The 16133-nt window shown below is 42.0% G+C and overlaps 1 protein-coding gene across 4 annotated transcripts in view; it reads left to right on the top strand.

The window, feature by feature from the left end:
- Window positions 1–1739: 1739 nt before the first annotated feature.
- Window positions 1740–16133, top strand: part of MIPEP (mitochondrial intermediate peptidase) — a 659177-nt gene continuing 644783 nt past the window's right edge. For 3 of the 4 annotated variants that reach the window (XR_007767749.1, XR_007767750.1, XM_050911813.1), the window contains exons 1-6: window positions 1740–2016; window positions 4786–4959; window positions 6955–7043; window positions 10265–10351; window positions 11272–11335; window positions 13141–13323. Coding sequence is in view for 2 of the 4 variants with exons in the window: in XM_050911813.1 (XP_050767770.1) it covers window positions 1846–2016; window positions 4786–4959; window positions 6955–7043; window positions 10265–10351; window positions 11272–11335; window positions 13141–13323 (768 nt within the window). In the remaining 2 variants the exon portion in view is untranslated. Of the gene's footprint in view, window positions 2017–4754; window positions 4960–6954; window positions 7044–10264; window positions 10352–11271; window positions 11336–13140; window positions 13324–16133 lie in introns of all 4 variants that reach the window. The other variant, XM_050911826.1, reaches the window with a different exon arrangement.

Here is a 16133-nt window from a genome sequence, read left to right as displayed (position 1 = left end):
GATAATAATAATGACACTAATAATACTAAAAAATTAGACTATACAAAACAAGTGATGCACAATGCAATTGCTCACCACTCACCGACTGATGGCCAGTTAGTTCCCGAGCCATGATCTGCCCCTCCCAGCCAACTGCCCCCAGTTTATATACTGGGCATGACGTCATATGGTATGGAATATCCCTTTGGCCAGTTTGGGTCAGCTGTCCTGGCTGTGTCCCTTCCCAACTTCTTGTGCCCCTCCAGCCTTCTTGCTGGTTGGGCATGAGAAGCTGAAAAATCCTTGACTTCTTAGTATAAACACTGCTTAGCAACAACTAAAAACATCAGTGTGTTATCAACATTATTTTCCTACTAAATCCAAAACACAGCACTATACCAGCTACTAGGAAGAAAATTAACTCTATCGTAGCCGAAACCAGGACAACATTAAGCAGCAGTTACTTCCAAGCCAAATAATATCTTTCTAGGTGGCATGCGTAGATGGACTTGAAACTTGGTTAGGTTGCATCCAACCATTTCAAAATAATTTTAAAATTTGGAATTAGGGTAGTTTGATACCTCCACAGGGGCTGCTTGCTCTGTGTCATAATTTGATACCTTCACAGGGGCTGCTTGCTCTGTGGCACAAGTGAGTTTCGTTGCAGCTGGGCGGATTTTACAGCTTTTAAATATGGTTCTTTGCTCTCTGTGTAGCTGAAGGTCTGAAATAGAGCGAAATGGAGTGATAGCAGGAAGTGCCATGCGGATTCTCTGATGCGGGCAGATATTCAATGCCGGTGCAAAAATACAGCATAATGCTGCTGTACTTCAGAATTAGCCAGTGCAAAGCAAATTCTCCCAAATGAAAGATAATCTTTAATCAACACTGAAGCAGACATACTGGAGAACTGATCGAGAGATATTTCCTGTGCCAGAAAACTTTAATTTCTGTGTATTTTCTCAGATTTTTTTTTTCTTTTTCCCCTTTTCCCCTAAAACTCAAAAATATAACAAAAGATGCTGGTAAGTCTCACTCCCTCCCCTTAAAAGAGAATAAAGCAGAGATGCCAATTGACAGGGGTCAGCATCATGAAATTCAGCGCAAGTGCAATGTAGGAGCATGAGGCCTGGCTTCCCATCACCCCGAACACTGCTGGGGAGGCAAGGAAAGATGGACACATCCCCACGGTTGTTGAACCCCGAGTAGGGATCACAGACCCGAAACAAATATGGCGACGTGGGTTTCTTCAGGAAAAACAGCTGCACTTCTCATGTCAGCTGAATTACAGTGAGGGAGATACTAGGACACTACTACAGAGGAGAGGGCTATGTGAATTTTTCAGTAAGAGGAGATTTTTTTCCCATAAGCCAAAGGCCATAAGTTTGTGTCATAGAAGCATCTAGACCAAAAACCGCTTTAAAATGGACTCAAGTTTAACTGGAAAACATGTAGGAGAAATTTCAGTCGGCAGAGGCCCCTCCTCTCACCGCGGCCCCGGCGCCCGCCAGGCGCCCGCCAGGCCCCCTCATGCCTGCGGCAGAGCCCGGCCACCACGCCGAGCCGGGCCCGGCCCTTCCCTTCCCTGCCCTTCCCTTCCCTTCCCCGTAGCGCCGGGCCAGCCCAGGCGGGGCCACAGCCGCCCGCAAAAGGCGCCTCCGCCCCGGAACGGCTGGGGAGGGAGTGAGGCAGCCGGGCGGGCGGGCTGAGGGGAGGCAGGGAGCTCCGCCTGTCTCCGCCCTGTGCCCTCCGGCGCTCCGCCGCCTCCTCCCCCTCCGCCTCCTCCCCTCGGCCCGGGCGCGGGGAGATCGCGGCCGAGCTCGGAGCTTGGGCCTGCTGCCGGCTCCCGCTCCGCGCCGCTCCGCCATGCTGGCCGGCTGCCGGCGGGCGCTGCCGGCGGCGCTGGGCCGGGCGCTGCGGGGCCGGGCGGCGAGGCCCGGGCGCCGGGCCGTCAGCACCAGCTGGTGCCCGGTGGGCGCCGCCTTCGATGCGAAGCAGCAGCAGCAGCTGCGCGGCAGCGCGGCGGGCAAAGAGACGGTGAGCGGCGGGAGGGTTAGGGCCTGTTGCGGGCAGGAGGCGGCCCTGGCTGCCGGTAGCCTTGCGCTTTGCTTTTCTCGTGTGTAATTTTTTTATTTTAAAACTTTTAAATCGCGGTGGCGGGGACAGCCGGGCTGTTACCAGAGGGTTAGGCGGTTACATCTTTGTAAGGGTTTGTTTTGGTTCTGATGAACCAAGACGTCCTGTCTTCTGGACACACAAAGAGTTTGAAAATCACGGCCTTGTTTTTTGAAACATTTGCTGAGAGCCTCAGTAGAGACCATATGTATATATATGTGCATTACCCCTTCCACTCTCAGCTCTTACCTGGCTGTGTCTTTTTTAATCTGTCAGTGTCATGCCAATGCACTTTGGCAGTGCTTCAAAATCGATTAGACTGCTGACATCCTCTTGTGTGGATATCATTCGTGACATTCAGTTGCTTGTGGCAAAAAAAGCATTTGTTTGCTGGATTGGTGACACTCGGGCTTTTTGATGTATTTCTTTTTAGGGTAGCTTGTCTACATTTGTTAATGAGAGTCCTGGGAATCTAAACAAGTTCCTGGACAGCGTAAGATGTGCACTTTCAATGGCACAGTGCGTGCAGAATATTTACTTACACCTGTAAAATCCAGGTGTTAGTCTGCTGACTCAGCTATTCCTGCTATGGTGCGCAGGCTGGTGAAGCTGTGGAACTCTGGGACTAAGGGATTCAGTGAGGACAAATTTGACCTCTGCTTATAATCCAGCACGTGTTTGGGAAACTTTTCTTCTGGCTCTCCTGCCTCTGCAAGCACACTGGTGTAAGTCTTGCTCCAGGAAATAATCGAGTTAAATATTGTGCGTTTGTCTGGTCTAGGGAATGAGTTCTGGATTTGCTTGGCCCACAGAGAGGTTGTAGAGTTCTTTGGGAAGAGAGATGTGTATTTCAGGCTTGCAAAGAGGCTACGACAGGTAGGGTGTAAATGCTGAGGCCAACCAAAGAGAATAATGCTGCACCTGTGCAGCCACACTGTTAAAGAACAGAGACCTGCACCAGGCTTCATTTTTTTGTAATTTTTTAATTTTTATGTCAAACTTGGTGTCATATGGAAGAGGACCTCCGTGGCTAATTTACCTCTAAGAGAAGATACCTCCTGTTCACAGAGGACTACATGCGCAGGAGGAGCTCACTTGGGAGGGTGGATGGTGATGTAGGGCAGCAGGAAGGCCAGGAGCTCTCTGGGACATTGCAGGACACTGCATCAGCTGGCTGAGGATCTGAGTGAAGGGGCAATCTTGAGTCTCTTACACAGCAAGCATTATTGAAGGGTGGTGTAGTACATGTATATTTATGTTTATGTGCACGTTTGTGTACATGTGTATATATATAAAAATATCTTTTTCAGTGTTCATTTCAGTCCAATTCCTGTTCCCAAATAATAAATTAAAACACAGGAAGTGTGAGGAAAGGGTTTCTGTCTTAGGGTGTCCAGCTTATAGAAAGAGCATTGGGGGGGGGGGGGAAGGCAGTTTTACCAACAGTGTCAGAAAGAAAATAGGAAAAAGCAACTTGGAATGTCCCAAATAATTACTTTGGGGGATGCTTTTGCTTCAGAATATATACTTTTCCAGACAAGCTGTCAATTTGCAGCTTTTCATTTTATTTGGATAAATACTTGTAAGCTACATGCAAACCTGCAACTGACTGCTGTAACACAAAGAGTTTGCAGAAAGTGCATTGTAAAGTGACTGGCCTGCAGATTTTCAAATTCAGATTGTGGTTTTTAGATGCTGAGGTTAAATTCGGGAAGGGATGGATGTTGTATGAAATCATGTACCTTGTACTGTTAGATACTGTAGTTAGGAGGTAAGGAGATGCTCATGTTGCAGTTGAGCAGTTGCGAAGGGAGTGTATTGCTTGCAGAGATGCTGTTTTATCTTAAATGAAATTTTTTTACTGTTGTAGGTGTGTATCGTGGAACTTCTCTAGCAGGTAGTGTTAACAATTTTGTTTGATCTGCAGCAGGACCTCTTTAATGCTCTTCCACAAACGCAGAACATAACTGCTGTCTGTGTCTACCCTGCGCAAGTCAGCATGTTTACCCTGCCCTGTGGGACAGGGCCAGGCTTGGTGAGAACTTCAGGAATAAAACTGTTAATACCATAAAATTTTTGAGTTGTTGCTGATCATTCCTTTGAGATCTGGTTCCAGGATTTGGGGCTCATGTAATGAGCCTGAGACAACTGTCCTATTGCCTACAATCCGTTCATATCTAGGGGTGCTGGCCAGCTCATTCACTGTTTTGACATTCTTGCTTAGTCCTCACATTCCTTCGTAAGTCTCTTTTGCTTCAGCGGGATGATTTTCCCTCATTTCGGAATGTAAATGGACTTCCTATGATTTGTCTGGTGCCCATGCTTTGGAAGCGAGATAAAAAATGCTTTGAGAAAAGGATGGTATAGGAAGTTGTGAGGTGGAAGAGGAGAGTTTGTGAGGGTTTGATGCCGAACTCTTAAGGTTAGCTGAGAACAGTCCTGGCTAAAAGAACCTCAGTGAGGTTTTGCTCTAGGAAATGAAGATGTTTTCATGTGCTACCAGTGTCTTTGACTGATTTTGTGACTGTTCTCTCTACAGAGACACTCGTGGGAACGTTTTAGTGAAGTGTCACAATATGATAGCTAGGGTCGTTTTGGTAAAATTTTGTGGTGATAATTCCATCTTGAAACAAAGGGGCAGAAATCGAGGAGGGTAATAGTGATGTGTTTTCATTGTGTTCTGCACTGCAGGGTCTGTTTGGTGTTCCAGAACTGAGCTGTCCAGAAGGATTTCAAGAAGCACAGGACAAAGCATTGCAAGAATCGGAACAGCTAGTCCAGAAGGCATGTTCAACACCACCTGGGCCAGAGACTGTAATGATCTTTGATCAGCTTTCAGATGGCTTGTGCAGAGTAGCAGACTTGGTAAGTTACTTTTTTTATTATTACTTGAAGCAATTTCTTATACACTGACTGACTTAATAAGCTTACACCATGTTGTTCCATTTTATGATTTTCTGCACTGCAGTAAATAGCAGATCAGCTCTGTGAAATTTTGTGTTAAGACAGAAAATTAAATTGATTGAAGGTTAATTACAAAGGTTTTTACTGAATGATAGGTAGCTACAAATCCTGTCAAACTGTCCAGTTAATTTTAAGATAGATGTAAAAATAGTATAAGGGCCACAACAAGAAAAATAACAGAGAAATCAGAATTGTATTTCTGCTGTAATATTAATACATAAGCTTTCCAGCGTCACTTACATTGTGAAAAACAGGGGATTGCTCTCAAAGTTAAAGCTGGGATTGCAATACACATGTTTTTAAGTTATGAAAATTTATAGGTGAAGGTCCATAAAGAACTTAAGAGATTAAAAGCAGCAGATGAAACTAAACAGTATCGCCTTTTATTAACACAAGAAAAAATGCAAGTATTTCCTAGATTGCAGTTTCTGTGGTCCACAGAATTAGAGTATTTCGTCTGATAATCTGTATCACAAAATGTTACGTTTAACAGAGCACTTCATATTGCTCTCTGGAAACTGTTTGCCCGAAGTATATCTTTTATCAAAGCATCACTCTGTTTGAAGGAAGCAGACCCAACCTTCATATTGAAGGAAGCAGTTCTTAATAAATAGGTCACTGAATTTTTTTACTTTGGTTTTCACATTTGAATTTCTCCGTGTGTTTTTAGTTCTCAAATCTCGTTTCTTATTCTTTTCTAGATTCAAGACATCTTTTGTGCTAGGTGCTTTTTTCTTCTGAAAGTACTTACATGCTCTGTCGAGTCACTAATTCTCCTTTTGTCTCTTATCTTTTATATAGACTATGCCTAATTCCTCTTAATCAATCAATATCTTAACTAAAACACTAATGTCAGAATTCAGTGGTCGTGGTTTTGTGTCAGTTTGCTGAGTTAAAATTACCTCCTATGTACTACTTCCAGGTTTATGTGTTCAAAGATGCAGAGCTTGCAGAGCTCTGTCTAGAAGCGATTTGGTGATTGTTATCTGTTGGCAGGAATTTTGAGATCTGCCATTCAGAACCTATTCTGTCAATATTATACAGGATTTTAAACAGGGATTCTAAGAAGTAAAAATCTTAAGTGTATAACATTGGTAAGGTTGCCTTTTCAATCAAACTGCATTCATACTGTTAAACAAAGTCAAGCTTGTTTCATGTACTCTATAAAATCATGCTGAATGTCTTCAATGTATTCCTAATCTTTAATTAAATATATTCCTAATCTTTAATTCTTTATCATTTCAATGCCAGAACCTCCCTGAATTCATGTCTGCAGTCATGGAAGTACCTAGCTCCCCAGCCCCCTTTTAGCATTCTTCTAGCCTTCTGAACTCCTTTAAGTATTTGGAGACTTACTAAAAATCAGTAAGTCAAATAAAAACCCTGTTCTGAATCCAGAAGAACTTCTGGGTTTTCTCTTTAAACATATTTCTTCCTACTAGGTAATGATGTCAAAGCATAACTTGATGGTCTATACACAAGAGTAAAAAGGATTTGAAAACAAATCCTCTATGCACATTTGGTGGTGTGCTTTCTTCTTAACTGTGAATTTTAGTTTTAAAAATCTTTTGTAATATTTAAATACATTGGAGTATCTCCATGTTGTAAGGACTCTAAGATACACACCATACTAAAAATGTTTTTAAGAAGTGTATGGATTAAAGATATTTTTTTGGAAAGACACATTCACTGTCTGGTTTAGTAGTTGTCAGCACAGTTCTCCAATAAGCTTTATTTTTTAGGAGGAAAAAAAAAGCAAATTCTGCAAATAGATTGCACAGAACTGTAGAAATAAATGTTAATGTAAATGGAACTACTTGAGTGCAACTGTGTTTATAATTCAAGATTTTTTAATTTGTCTTTTTGCCTCACTGTTTTCTTCTGCTACAACGTCAGGCTGATTTTGTGAAAATTGCCCATCCTGACTTTGCGTTCAGAGAGGCTGCTGAAGAAGCTTGCAGGAGCATTGGTACCATGGTAGAGAAGTATGTTTTCTTCTTTTTCTTTTTTTTTTTTTTTTTGCTATTTCCATATGCATCTTTAAAAATTACTGTATGATCATCTGTTGTGGTGGGTTGACCTTGGCTGGATGCCAGGGTCCCACCAAAGCCACTCTATCACTCCCCCTCCTCAGCTGGACAGGGGAGAGAAAATATAACATATAACGAAAGGCTCGTGGATCAAGATAAGGACAGGGAAAATTACTGTCACAGGCAAAACAGACTCGACTTGGGGAAATTAGTTCAATTTATTACTAATGAAATCAGAGTAGGATAATGAGAAATAAAACCAAATCTTAAAAACACCTTCCCCCCACCCGTCCCTTCTTCTCAGGCTTAACTTCACTCCCGATTTTCTGTACCTCCTGCCCCCCAGCAGTGCAGAGAGACGGGGAAAGGAGGTTGCGGTCAGTTCATCACACGTTGTTTCTGCCGCTCCTTCCTCCTCACGGGGAGGACTCCTCACACTCTTCCCCTGCTCCAGCATGGGGTCCCTCCCATGGGAGACAGTCCTTCATGAACTTCTCCAACGTGAGTCCTTCCCACGGGCTACAGTTCTTCACGAACTGCTCCAGTGTGGCGTCACTTCCACGGGGTGCAGTCCTTCAGGAACAGACTGTTCCAGTGTGGGTCCCCCATGGGGCCACAGGTCCTGCCAGGAGCCTGCTCCAGCGCGGGCTTCCCACGGGGTCACAGCCTCCTTCGGGCATCCACCTGCTCCGGCGTGGGGTCCTCCACGGGCTGCAGGTGGATATCTGCTCCACCATGGACCTCCATGGGCTGCAGGGGGACAGCCTGCCTCACCACGGTCTTCACCACAGGCTGCAGGGGAATCTCTGCTCCAGTGCCTGGAGCACCTCCTCCCCCTCCTTCTTCACTGACCTTGGTGTCTGCAGAGTTGTTTCTGTCACGTATTCTCACTCCTCTCTCCAGCTGCAATTGCACAGGTTTTTTTCCCCCTTCTTAACTATGTTATCCCAGAGGCGCTGCCACCGTTGCTGAAGGGCTCGGCCTTGGCCAGCGGCGGGTTCGTGTTGGAGTTGGCTGGCATTGGTCCTATTGGACACAGCAGAAGCTTCTAGCAGCTTCTACCAGAAGCCACCCCTGTAGCCCTCTCACTACCAAAACCTTGCCACGCAAACCCAATACATCTATGAAAACAGCAATCGACAAAAGAATAGGTAGGAAGGATTTGCACGTGAGAACAAAGTGTCGGTCTTGCTGTTACAGATATTTAAGGATTTAGCTTTGTTACAGTATCTCATGAAAGGTTATTCTATTTTAGTTTCAATTTATGTTCTGAACAGTTTTTAAGTTATCAACTGACTCCATGTCACTGAAACCCATCAAAGACTCAAAGCTACATTTTTCTAGGACTTGCGACAGTTAACTAGCTGTTGTAAAGTATATGTACAAAATGCTAATTTGTGTTTAAGATTTAAGCTGTTATATTTCACAACACTTTTTTTTCTGGTTTGCTGACCCCTTGAATTCCAGCCAATGAGTGAGATATGTGAAAGAGGAAAGGACAGTCTCCTGTTAAAATGAGGGAGGATGTATCTGTCTAGGGCTGTGATATATGCCTGGTCTACCCTGGCATGCTTGTGCTTTATTTAAAACCCCATTTCATAGAACATGTTCTTAAAGACTTCTGTTTCTGAAGTATGGCTCTTCTTTGGGTCCTTTTTTTTTTTTTTTTTTTTTTAATATCTTAAAACCTAAATCCTGAAAGTTACCTCTGTGGTCCTTGACTACAGTGAATTGATTTGCTTCTCTTCTGCTCTTGCTGCTGAGAAGGTGGAAAGGAGTGATCTTTAATCTCCAAATACAGTGTCCTTTCAGTATCTTTCCTTCCTGTGGCATTCAGGAGTAGCCTTCTTAAGTGAAAGCTTTACCAAGCAGTACTGTGAAGGTGACCCAGGGTCTGCTGCTTCCCTCAGGATTCCTAATAACAGTGGAGGCAGCAACTGGTTGACATGGTGTCCCGCAGTAAGTTGCAGAGGCTGTGAAGCCTTTTGTACTCTGAGGAGGACAGCAGTGCATCAGTTTGTTTAGTAAGCCTTGTGACTATCATGGCTGGCTAAAAAGAGAGTTCTAAGATTAAATTCAATTTGGTCTTGCCAGCGTGTTTGGGAAACTTTTCGCTTGAAACTGGATTTTTCAAGACAAATTGAGCATGCCATCTATAACAATGTGACTTTAATATCTGAATACCACTTCAGGTTTAAAATTTGTAGAGAGAAGAAAGTATTCACAAATTAACCTGAGAGGTTCATAAACTATTGTAAATGCTCAAAACTAGCTATTGTTGAATGTTCATTTTCATGGGCAAATGGTATCCCTCAGGAACTACTAATAATACATACCTGCTTTTAGCCACTTTTTGACAGAGTGCTGGGCTTCTTATTTAGCACCTTCTGTACAGAGCCTTTTCTGAAGTATAGGCATGATGCAATGTCTTCTGTCTCTGAATTGGGTATTGGTAATTATTAAGTTCATTTTACAGATGGGGCTGCAGAGGCTTCCTGCACCTCAGCTGATTTAAGAAGTTAGTGCTCAAGACTGTCAGACTGGGGGCTGCTGCCTGCCGCAGCTATGCTGATGTATATGCGTGTGTTTCATTCCCCACTGTGATTCCCACCCAATAATCCAGGTCGACATACGTGCTTGTAGTTAACATGCCAGCAAATCTGATGGACATAGTATTGTCTGGCACAGGGACAGTGATGAACATCTGGAAATGTTCTGAGGATAGTAAGCTCTTAGTCTACTTCAGTGGCAGCCAGCAGCATGTTTATCTGATGACAAACTTGAGCACAGATTTTCCTTTAATGGACTCCTTTCAAAATAAGGATTAGAAAACAGTTCTCCCACCTTTATGCTCTCACCATGATTATCTTTGTGCATAAAAAATAAGCTGTCAGTCTTAGACTTACCCGTATTTGCCACAAAATGCCATCCAGAAGTATTTTCTTATTGGATGCACAAGACCTGTTTCCATGCCAGTTGTCCACATGTCCTTTGTATACAAATTTTGTAGTTTTTAAGTGTGGTTGTGAACCAGAAAGCATTTTGAAAATACAGTCCTTGGTTTTTAATGTTGTTTCAGTAAATACTAAGCTCTGCCTTTGAATGAGTAATACTAAGAGAGTGAAATATTAGTGTTTGTTGCTAATGCATGATTCTTTTACTCTGTATCTTTCCAGATTAAATACAGATGTTGAACTGTGTCAGAGTTTGCGACGTCTGCTAGCTGATGAAATTGTTATGAGCTCCCTAGATCCAGAAACCAGGTACTTACTAATGCTTATAGATTTAGATTTTTAGATAGTATATATCATTCCTTATTGTGCTTATGTTTTGTGTTTTGTTAAATTAGGTAATACAATTGGAAAACATACCATATCTCTGTTACTAATTTATTAGTCACTACTAAATTACCTGCATAGGAGTTAGGAAGTTTGTAGTTGTGCAGTCTTGGAGGATGTCTCTGTGACTGTAGAACACAAGATATATTTAAGCTGAGTAACTGAGATCTGCACAAACAAAAAAGTGAGAACTTAAGATTTTCTTCAATAACACCATTTTGATTAAAATGAGGTGCTGTAATGTGGTGTATATATCAGTGTTTTTAGCAATAAAAGGAACAAACTATATAACTTGATTTCAGTTTAAAGAAACTTATTTATATCTTTCAAAATCAGATTATCAGTATATTTATTTAAAGCTTACTTTATGATTGCTGTAAAATGTTTTATTAGCTACTTATTCAGTTATAGTTTTGAATTATTTCTTCGCTGACATGGTTAGACAAGCTTAAAATTTGAGTAAGTTTCTTCCTTCTTTCCCCACAATCATGGATGTTAGATTGGAAGAGGCCTTTTTCTGATCTATTAGAATAAATGAAGTGTCAAATTAAAATGGTAATTTGCACAAATTGGTTAAACATCTAGATTAATGTAGTGGAGTTATTTTGAAGGCTATTTTCAATGCAGATGAATAAAATAACTACAAAGGAAAAATCCTGTTTCACTGAGTAACCTGTTAAGGACCTAAAACATAGGAAGTCTGTCCATAATAACAATACTCGTATAACTGTGTTATTCTCTGTTAAAGACATGAAACCTAAATAACTACTAAGGGCAAAATCTATTAAGAAATTATGCTTACTATCAAATGAGGCTGTTTTAACGGGGATTTACTGTATTTTTAGGCGAGTGGCAGAACTTTTTATGTTTGATTTTGAGATCAGTGGCATTCATTTGGATGAAGAAAAGGTAATTTTTGGCTACAATATATGAACAGAAATTTGCCTGACTACCAAAGACCAGCTAATGAAACATGTGGGACATGAATCACATGATTCTGGGCCATTTTGTCCTCCAAGATTCCCATTGTCCTCTGTGGAATTTTGTCTTTTCAGAAGTGATTAATTTTGTCTATTTTAAATCACTTCTAAAGTGTGTTTTTTAATGTTGTTTTAGATACTAGTTGGCTGTTCTTCCCAGTTTGGCCCTCATCATTCCTTTCTCTGTTTTGAAGAGTTATAAGCAAGACCTGGGATCCTGTTTTCTTTGATTGGTGTCTGCATCAGATATTTAAAATAGCTGCTTAGCTGTCTGAACAACCTATTTACAGAGGGAAAAGCAGCACCCCATGCACTGTGATGACAGGTTAATCAAGTAGAGTGTTTTAGAAGGGATCAGGTGTGTGTCCAGGCTCTCCTTTGGTGCTCACATAACCAGAAATCTTGTTCAAAATTGAATGTCTGGGCATGGTCTGATTACCTCTCTTGGAGCTTTTACATGCTTTTGCAAGTAGTTAGTGATGGATTTGCCAAAACCATCAACTTTCACCTTGCTTTGTGGTACAGATGCTCTGTTGGATGTCTGTTCATAGCTCATGTCCCTGTATAAAGTTAATACCTTGTTTGTTTAAGTCATCCCCTCCAAAAAGATCTCTACAAAGGCTCTTTTACCAGATTTATGTGGTAAAGTTACTCTGAAGATCATGGTTGTGATGGTGTTTTGTGACCTGGAAAATGCTTCTAGAATATATTTTTACAATTTCTTTGTACAAAGAACAACTCTGAAACTTGGACTCTGGGTTTTATTTCTGATTTGAGTATTGGTTCTATGGTGCTTCATCCCCTTTTACTTACAGTTTCACTTACCCCTTATTTTTGCACATTTTCCTCTTCCTCCCGTGCCTATTCCACTTTTCTTCTATTGCTTGCTGCTCAGTGTTTCTTTTCAATTCTCATTTCAGACTTTAGAAATCCTTCACTGTCATAAGTTGAAATTTACTTCTGCTAAAAAGAATTTCTGCTTTTTAAAATAAAACTGAAAAGATGTGTTTTAAAGAGTAAGAGTGGAATGGGAGGACAGAGATCTGCAGGTTTTGTCATTCTTTGGACTTTACAAGTATGTTGTATCTGTACCCTCAGCCTTTTCTTTTGAGCTATGAACCCACAGGCAATAGAGAGCAGACTCTGCTAACATGAGCAAGTTCACTGAAGCAAATCTTACAGTAAGGTTAAATGTGTGAAATACTGTAATGATGGTGATAAAACCCTAAATCAGAAACTCCTCAGGGAAAGGTTGAGATACCATAAATGCTTTATGGTCTCCAGAAAATAGTGCAATACAAACAGTAACAAGAGAACTGTAATTCTGTATCTGTTTCAGGATGCTAGTAGGGTTTATCCATCTCAATGATGCTTCTTTTTTTGTTCTCTGTTTTACACAGCAATCATATTAGGCATAGTTTTATAAATGCTTTCCAAGCAGCTAGCAAAGCTTATGTAAATTCTACTTAAACTCCACGGGACGTTTTCTTACTGCAGAAACATAGGCATTTTCTTTCAAATTTCAATCCTGTATGAAATTATAGATCTGTGTGAGCATCTGATCTTGTGGACTTCAGCCCTACATTAGGATTTTGTTGATGCTGTAGGTCTAATCTTAAACGTTGTATTTTCTGCTTCATTTCTGGAGAAGTCCTTTAAGGTTTTAGAAACTTTGAGTTCTGCTTGTACTATGTCTGAAGATACTATGTATTTTGTACTTTATTTTTCTTACAGCGTAAAAAGGCAGTCAACCTCAACATCAGAATACTGGATTTATGTAATGAATTTCTGACAGGAACGCACCTTCCCAACAAGATTGACAAACATGTTTTGCCAGAGCATATTCGGTATAATTTTACAGCTGAAGGCAATTACTTACAAGTTGCTGGTTTGCATGCTGATTGTCCCGATGATCTGGTGTGTATTCCCTGAGTTTGCTTTGGCATACTCTATAACAAAAGTGCATATCAGTTATTTTATTGTTATTGAGGCAAATGAATATGGTTTATGATTATGATGTTATGATTAACAAGGAAGAGCTGTTTTAGAACATAATAATCAATGGCAGCCTTGGCTGTAGCAGCTATGAAATAATGGAGGTGAAGATCCTGAATGGATTGAGGAAGAAGAGGGGCAGAATATAGACCTTGGATTTCAGGCAAGCAGACTTCAGCTTATTCAGTAAACTGGGAGGTGGGATCCCATGGGATGCAGCTCTGAAGGTTAAAGGAGCTCAAGAAAGCTGGCAGTTCTTTAAAGGTAGCATCCTCCAAGCACAAGAGGATACTAAGATACTCAGTATCAGCGCATCCTGATCCTGAGAAAGCCAAGCAGATGTATCAGGAACCAGGCTTGGCAAGCAGGGGACTCATGACAAAGCTTCATCTCCAAAAGGTAGCAGACGTGAGGTGGAAGCAGGTACAAGATACAAGGGAGGCATTTAGAAATATTGCCTGTACGTGTAGGGACGATGTCAGGAAGGCCAAAGCTCAACTGTGGTTGAGACTTGCAAGGGACATCAAAGGCAACAAGAAGAGCAACTAGTGCTGCATTAGTACTAAAAGGCTGGACAAGGAAAAGGTGGGCTCAGTGCTGAGTAAGGTGGGTGACTTAGTGGCAGCAGACACAGATAAGGCTGAGATGCTGATCACTTTCTTTGCCTCAGTGTTCACCAATGACTTCTCCCAGCCCACTGTGCTTAGTGAAAGGGTTCAAAAAGAAGAACAACCAGCAGTAGATGAGGATCCAGTCTGGGATTACTTGAGAGAACTCAAACTGTACAAGTCCTTCGGACCAGACAGGCTGCATCCAAGGGTCCAGAGAGAACTGGCTATTGTGCTTGAAAGGCTTGCCATCTTTGGTAGGCAGTGAAGATCAGGGAAGAACCCCAATGACTAGTGGAAATAATATGTTCCACCCACCTTCAGAAAGGCCAAAAAACCCCAGATTGGGGAACTACAGGCAACTTACCTTCCTAGGGATCAAAGTGAAGCTTATGAAGCAATCCAAGTTAGGATATTACAGTCTGGATTGGTGGACAACCAGATAGATAAAAAATCTCATTTCATGATCAGACTCAGAGAGTAGTGTTTGAAGTGTTGTACTCTACTGGAAGGCTACTAATGAAAGAAGCGTTGCAGGGGCCTGTTCTGGGACCTCTCCTGTTTAACACCTTTATCAATGACCTAGAGGAAGTGACAGAGTGCTTACCTACCAGATTTACAGGTGACAGCAAATTGGGAGGAACAATCGATACACTGAAGGGCAGGGCTGACATTCAGAGTGGCCTAGAAGCTGAGGGAATGGTCCAATGGGAACCTTATATAATTCAAGGACAAATGCAAAGTCCTGTGCCTGGAAAGAGAGAATTCCTGGCAATAGTACAGGCTGGGATTGCCTGGCTGGGTCTGATCGGTGGAAAAGGCCCAGAGGGTTGGTGAGCAGCAAGCTGAGCATGAGCCAGCAGTGACCCTGGCAGCAAAGGCGGCCAACAGCATCCTGGGCGGCATGAACAGGGGCAGAGCCAGAGACTGAGGGAAGAGATTATAGCCCTTTACTCATCACTCTTTAGGAGTGACTTCAATGGGGGCCACCAAGATGGCCAGGAGCTGGAGTGCTTGCACTGTGAGGAGAGGCTGAGGAATCTGGACTTGTTCACCCTGTAGCAGAGGTGGCTTTGGGGGGATCCTGACAGCAGCCTGCCAGTACCTATGAGAATATCACAGAGAAGACAGAGCCAGGCTCTTCAGAGTGGTGCATGACAGGAGGACAGGTGGCAACAGACACAAGTTAAAGTGAGAAATGCCAGTTGGAGAAGTTTTTCCTGATGACGATACCCAAGCAGTGAAACAGAGAGGTCATGCTGTCTCTCCCATCTGTGCAGGCTTTCAGGACCTGACTGGAAAAAGCTTTGTGCAACTTAGTCTTACCTCATAGCTGACCCTGCTTTGTGCAGGGGGTTGGATTAGAGACCTCCTGAGGTCCCATCCAACCTGAATTACCATGAATCTTATTTTCGTTATTGCTAACGATGCTTTTCTAAAAAGAATTCATTTAGAGTTTGTTTATAAATTGAAAATTAATTTAGAGTCTTTGAAATGTGACAGTGGTTCCTTAGTCTTTTAGATATGACTCTAAGATCAGGAGTGTATTACAACACTCAAGTGTTCTGTTTTCACTTACTATATGGTTAAATAATTGAGGTGACTTTGAAATCTTGTTTGTCACGAAAAAGAGAAAAGCTTACTGCGGTAGAACCCAAGCTGTAATGTTTATTTTCTGTAAGAAATTAAAAATGAATTAAATTATGGCACTGATAGGATGTAAATAAAGGAATAATACTCACTGCATGTCATCTATAAACTCTTGTCCTGAAAATAGTGTGATCTGTAGAATTGCTACTGAAGCTATGAGTAATATATCAATTAAAGAGTGCAGTTCTCTGAGTCAGATCTTTGGAGAGGCTCTTTGGAAATCATATAATTTAGGTTGGAAGGGACCTCTGGAGCTTGTCAGTTTGAGTCTGATCCTGTTCAGAGCAGGTTCACGTAGATCAGGTTTCTCAGTGACATGTCCAGTTGAGTTTTGAACACTTTCCAAGGATGGAGATTCCATTACTTCTCTGGGCAGCCTGTTTGACCACCCTCACTGTTATTTTTTTTCCTGATATCAAATTGGAATTTTTCATCTTCCAGCTTGTGTCCATTACATCTCCTCCTCTTGCTCTG

This window comes from Gymnogyps californianus, chromosome 1, assembly GCF_018139145.2.
Source record: "Gymnogyps californianus isolate 813 chromosome 1, ASM1813914v2, whole genome shotgun sequence".
Classification (NCBI taxonomy): Eukaryota; Metazoa; Chordata; class Aves; order Accipitriformes; family Cathartidae; genus Gymnogyps; species Gymnogyps californianus.
This window is presented reverse-complemented; position numbering and strand designations above follow the sequence as displayed.